The following is a 6369-nucleotide window of genomic DNA, read 5'->3' as shown; positions in this document are numbered from 1 at the left end:
TCTATGCCTACAAGCTGATGCCGTTTGGCCTTATGAACGCGGGATCCACATACCAGAAAACCATGAATGAGATATTCAAAGACCAGTTGGGAAGGAACCTCGAATGTTATGTCGATGACATAATAGCCAAGTCAATGACGATCCCGGACCACATCCCAGATTTGAAAGAATGTTTCGAAAACATGAGAAAACACAAGTTAAAATTGAATCCAGAAAAATGCGCTTTTGGAGTAGAAGCGGGAAAGTTTCTAGGGTTTATGATAAGCAACAGAGGGATCGAGGCCAACCCATAAAAGATAAGGGCAATCCAGGAAATGAAACCACCCAAAACGCAAAAGGAAGTGCAAAAACTAGCAGGATCCCTCGCGGCATTGCGCAGGTTCATCTCAAAGCTCGCTGAAAAAAGCCTTCCATTCTTTGAGTTATTGAAAGGGGCCAAGAACAAAAAGGAGGTCGACTGGAATCCGGATTGTCAGAAAGCCTTCGAAGAAATCAAAAAATATCTCGCAAAGCCGCCAATCCTGACTAAGGCTCAACCTGGGAAACCCCTATACCTCTACCTTTCAGCCGGGACCCAGGCAATCGGAGCGGCACTCATCCGAGAAGAATCAGGGCAACAGAAGCCTGTTTACTACGTAAGCCAAGTACTTAAAGACTCAGAAACCCGGTATCCAAATCTAGAGAAATTTGCCTTTGCCCTGATAACCGCATCCAGAAAACTCAGGCATTATTTTCAAGGAAGGGAGATCCGGATCGTAACAGACCAACCCTTAAGAAGAATTATACACAAACCGGATATCTCAGGAAGACTAGTGAATTGGGCCATCGAACTCAGCCAATTCAATCTGACCTTCATTCCCAGAACAGCAATCAAGGCCCAGATCCTGGCTGATTTTGTCACGGAATGTAATTTTCCTGAAGAAGTACAAAACCCCAAAAGCCGGGATCAGAAAGACAACCATGATCCTCTCTCAGATTCCTGGATCCTTCACGTCGACGGATCATCTACAACAGAAAGGTCAGGAGCGGGACTCATCTTAAAAAGCCCATCCGGATTCACAATCAGGACGGCGATATCTTTCAAATTCACAGCAACCAACAACCAGGCCGAGTATGAGGCACTCTTAGCAGGACTAAAGCTAGCAAAGACTTTAGGAATCCAAAGTCTCAAAATCTACGGTGACTCCCAGATCGTGGTAAGACAAACAAGGAAGGAATACCTAGCTAAGGACCCGGTCCTGACCAAATATCAAACCCTGGTCCAAAGTTACTTAGCCACAATCCCGCACCACCAGATTTTGCAAGTTAACAGAGAAGAAAACACCGAGGCAGATATTCTTTCAAAATTGGTCCAAAACTCATCCGATCTGGATAGCTCGGTTTATTTCGAAGAGTTACAAAGGCCAGCAACCGAATATGAAGAAATCTTGGAAATCAATAACGAGCCGAATTGGATGACCCCGCTCATCAATTATTTAGAAAAAGGAGAACTACCAGAGGACAAGGGGAAGGCCCAAAGATTAAAAGCCAAGGCAGCAAAATTTTTCATCGAAGAAGGATCACTCTTCCGCCGAACTTACTCTTCTCCCATCCTCAAATGCGTTGGCCCGGAAGAGGCAGAATATTGCCTAAGGGAGGTTCATGAGGGAATCTGCGGAGATCACATGTCCGCGAAAGCCCTGGCCTACAAAATCATCAGGCAGGGTTACTATTGGCCAACTATCCATCAGGAGGCAATCGACTTCGTCAAGAAATGTAGAAACTGCCAGTTATTCAGCAATGTCGCCAGAGTAAGCCCAGTCCTGCAATCATCCGTCCTATCCCCGATCCCATTTGTCGTCTGGGGGATAGACATCATGGGACCTTTCCCAAGGGCAAAGGGTGATCTAAGATATCTACTCGTCTCCATTGACTATATGACCAAGTGGGTTGAGGCCAAGGCAATGAGGACCATCAACCAGCGGGATTGCATCAGATTCATGGACAATATACTGATGAGATTCGGGATACCAAGAGTCCTGGTCTCGGACAATGGACCTCAATTCATCGGATCAGTTTTCGAGAATTATCTAAAGGAACGAGGGATCAAACACAAAAAATCATCTGTGGCCTACCCCCAAGGAAACGGGCAAGTCGAAGTAACAAACCGAATCCTTCTCCGAGGGATAGAAAAAAGGTTGCAGGAAAGCAAGGACAAATGGCCAGAAGAATTACCCAACGTGCTCTGGGCTTACAGAACAAGCCCCAGGACCAGCACGGGAGAAACACCATTCAAACTGGCTTATGGGACCGAAGCAATGTTGCCAATCGAAGTAGGTTCCCCCTCCCACAGAGTAATAAACTTTGACGAAATAGCAAACGAAGAAGGATTGCGCACCAACCTTGACCTCATTGATGAGATCCGGGACCAAGCTATCCAAAGGATGGAGAAATACAAGGAGAAAACAAGAGAACACTTCAGCAAGAAATCCAGAGTCAAAAATTTTCATGCAGGAGACTTGGTCCTAAGGGACACGGAAGCCTCAGATCCGACTAACACTGGAAAACTTATGCCCAAATGGGAAGGACCCTACAAGGTGAAGGAAGTCATAAGGCCAGGAACATACAAGCTAGAAAATATGGATGATTCTGAGGTTCCCAATACCTGGCATGGTCTCAGACTAAGGAAATACTACCAGTGAAGAAAGGGCAAGAAGTAGTAGAGAATAGCTATGTCAATAAGAAGCAAACACGTTTTTTGATCCTTCGCATGTATGAAAGTTCGTTTTATATCAATGAAATCAAGCAATCTGTTCTTTTGAAATTCATCCAGCATCCATTGTCACGAATACAATCCGGATTGGCCAAAATTAGAAAAGTTTTCTAAAGCAGTCAAATCAATCCGGATCATAACGTTATTACAAAAAAAAAACATTTCGAAAAAAGCAGCCAACTATACAACCTAATCCGGATCAATCATGCTTAGAATATTTTTCTAAGGCAAAAAAAAGCTATACAATCCTAATCCGGATCAATCATGCTTAGAATATTTTTCTAAGGCAAAAAAGCTATACAATCCTAATCCGGATCAATCATGCTTAGAATATTTTTTTAAGGCAAAAAAAAATCTATACAATCCTAATCCGGATCAATCATGCTTAGAATATTTTTCTAAGGCAAAAAAAAGCTATACAATCCTAATCCGGATCAATCATGCTTAGAATATTTTTCTAAGGCAAAAAAAAAAAAAAAAAGCTATACAATCCTAATCCGGATCAATCATGCTTAGAATATTTTTCTAAGGCAAAAAAAGCTATACAATCCTAATCCGGATCAATCATGCTTAGAATATTTTTCTAAGGCAAAAAAAAGCTATACAATCCTAATCCAGATCAATCATGCTTAGAATATTTTTCTAAGGCAAAAAAAAAGCTATACAATCCTAATCCGGATCAATCATGCTTAGAATATTTTTCTAAGGCAAAAAAAGCTATACAATCCTAATCCGGATCAACCATGCTTAGAAAATTTTTCTAAGGCAAAAGTTAGACAATCCTAATCTGGATCAATATGCTTAGAGAATTTTTTTCTAAAAGCAAAAACAAAGCAGTACAATCTGGACCGGATCAAAAACAAAATGATAAAGAAAAGCAAAAGCGTTTAGTAAATCCAAGCAACAGCAGTCACAGGAACAATCCAGATCAGAACAATACGAGTTACCAAGTTTAAAACAAAGTCAGCAAAAGGCAGCAATCTCGAAAACATTACAAGGGCGAAGCCCTATACTCAGTTCGCAGACTGGTCCAGACGAGGAAGAAAACTCGGGGAAGGACCATCATAAGGCTTCGGCTCGCCAAGCCCGGACTCAATCTTCCTCTTCGCTTCCACGAACAATCCAGAAAAGCTATCAAAGTTGGCAGTAGGATCAGTTTTTATGTGACGCTCCGCAATGTTCCAACAGCGAACTATCTCAGGAAGAGCAGCATTAGCAAGGGCCTCGTCATATTCATTGGTCTTCTTGTACTCGGCAATCACAGCATCCTTGCTCCACCCAGCTAAATCCTTCTCCAGCCTCTCCTTATCACCCTTAAGCTCAGTGATTTCCTTCTCAGCATCAGAAGCTCTCTTCTCAGCATCAGCCAGACCCTTCTCCAGCTCCTCCTCCTTGTCCTTAAGAGAACCCACTTCTTTCTCTAGGTCAGCAATCCGGACCTCTAGAGCCGCAGAACGGCTCTTCTCGGCATCAAGTTGCTCGAAAGTACAAGTCGACATCCCAGAGAGGGCAACACCGAGCTGCAATCCGGAACAAAAGTCAAAGCAAGGCATATAAAACAATAGATAAAAACACAAGGACAAAACAAAATAGTACTACCTCACCCCAAGCAGCCGCGGCTCTCCTGTACACCTTCACCAATCCGGACTGCTTAATCTCTTCCCAATCCTCATCAGTGGCCATCTTGCTCATCCGAGAAACAACATCCTTAACAGGACGCCCCCGGGTCCGGACTCCCTCCTCATCTGAAACCTCCTCTATTCGGTCTAAGCAGATCTTGCCCCTTACAGACTTCGATCCAGATTTGGATCCGGACTTGGATCCAGACTTGGATCCCGATTTAGACCCTGACTTGTGCTTCTTCGAAGGACCGGACCCCTTGCCCAAACCTTTCTTCCTTTTCGAGCCAGAACCACTCGCCTTGCTCGGATCAACAACAACTACCTCAGGATCCTTCAGGACCGACTGATTCGGAATAGCAGTATCAATAGGACCCACGGACTCGGCCTCCATCTCTGGATCGTGTGATCCGGATCCATCTCCACCAGCAACTTTCCTAGTAACATGAACACCGCCCAGGTTCTTGAAGAGGTTAGCAAAGGAACTGGAGGACATATTGTCCCAAAGCTGTTGAGAGAAATGCGGATAGCCTGAAAACAAATAAACAAGAAATTTCAATCAGGATACCACAACCAACAGAGCATGATCAGGATCAACAACAGTATAAAGCAAAGCATAAACATCAATATCCAGATCTAGCTAATCAAAGATGAGCAGGAAATAGCAAAAAAGATGAGCAAGAAATAGCAAGTCAAGACACTTACAACCCCAATTGCATAACTTCTTGAAGTTCATAAAAGTATCCCGGGTAACCTGATGACCCAAGCAATCACAAAAATCACGAATCTGCCCCAAAGCCTCTCCCTCCAAAGCGGGGGCACGAAAATCAGTAACAACCCCATCAGTCGCGATATAAGGCATGAACTCTAAATCCAAGCCCTTCAACATTATAATTCCTCGGTTCCAGTTCTTCAAAGAGGAGCCCAGGACCATAGGCCTCTCATCACCAGGTTCAAACCCGCACTCCGCACCCTGGAACCTCAACTCATAGAAGGGTTTATAACTGGAATGAGCAAAAGTGAACAAGTGGTGGAACAACTTAAAAGTGGGCTGCAGATTCATCTTGTCACAAGCAATCATGAACCATGTCATCCACTTCACCCCGTTGGGAGTAATCTGCATCACAGAACACCTAAACTTATATTTACACAAATGTTTTAGAAACATGTGCCATCTGGGATGCCACCCGGATCTTAAATGTTCTAACCACACGGGGATGAAGCCATCATCCGGACGATGGTAAATCTTCTCCCCGGCCACCGGCCATTGATAAGTGGTATTTATACACACTTATAGGCCTTCATTTCCACTTAAATTGGTTGGTTGTACTTAAGTGTTTAGTGTCTTTTGATATGTTTTTATTGTTTTTCTGTGCAGGTCACGAGTTGAGGTGATGAAGTGATTTTCTATCATTTTAGGTTGGTTTTGGTGCATTATTTGCAAGAATAGAGAATTGTGGATTCATCACGACTTGGGATTTTGTGGGTATATCTTCTACAAACCCTCACGAGAACACACTCGTCCACTAGAGCTATCTAGGGGTTTAAAGGGCTTGTTGCATGTGCTAAATGCAACCGTGATCACCTACGGAAGTGGTACTAGAAGCGAGGAAGGACATGCACGCGAGAACGAGCGAGAAACGAAGAAACGAAGCTGCCATGACAGACAGTAGCGCGCCCGCGCTAACTTCTAGCGCGCCCGCGCTACAGACTGCTGCAACTAGCGCGCCTGCGCTAGTTTAGCGCGGCCGCGCCCAGCAGAACTTCCCCGGGCCGATTTTTACAGCTTTTCTGATGGATTTTCGCAGCGGTCGAGGCCCGGTTGACTTGGTCAATGTATTTTACTTTCTCGTGTGTAAAACCCTAGCCGTATAGAAGTAGTTTAGTAGAGAACAATATCGTAGTTTTCAGTTAATTATTGAAGCACATTATCAGTTGTATTGGATCGTTCTTTGCGAGGAAGTGACAGTTTCGAGCGAGATCGTGAACATCAAATCT

The 6369-nt window shown here is 43.9% G+C and overlaps 1 protein-coding gene across 1 annotated transcript; it reads left to right on the top strand.

The window, feature by feature from the left end:
* Nucleotides 1-314: 314 nt before the first annotated feature.
* Nucleotides 315-2681, top strand: LOC108212431 (uncharacterized). Its single transcript, XM_017384158.2, has one exon. It carries the CDS (start codon nucleotides 315-317, stop codon nucleotides 2679-2681), a length of 2367 nt encoding a protein of 788 aa, XP_017239647.2.
* The last annotated feature ends 3688 nt before the right edge of the window (nucleotides 2682-6369 follow it).

Source organism: Daucus carota, chromosome 3 (assembly GCF_001625215.2).
Source record: "Daucus carota subsp. sativus chromosome 3, DH1 v3.0, whole genome shotgun sequence".
NCBI classification, from domain to species: Eukaryota; Viridiplantae; Streptophyta; class Magnoliopsida; order Apiales; family Apiaceae; genus Daucus; species Daucus carota.
This window is presented reverse-complemented; position numbering and strand designations above follow the sequence as displayed.

What these genes read in the sequence shown, in the direction of transcription:
- LOC108212431 (XM_017384158.2), top strand. Translation starts at nt 315, where the DNA reads ATGAAACCACCCAAAACGCAAAAGGAAGTGCAAAAACTAGCAGGATCC.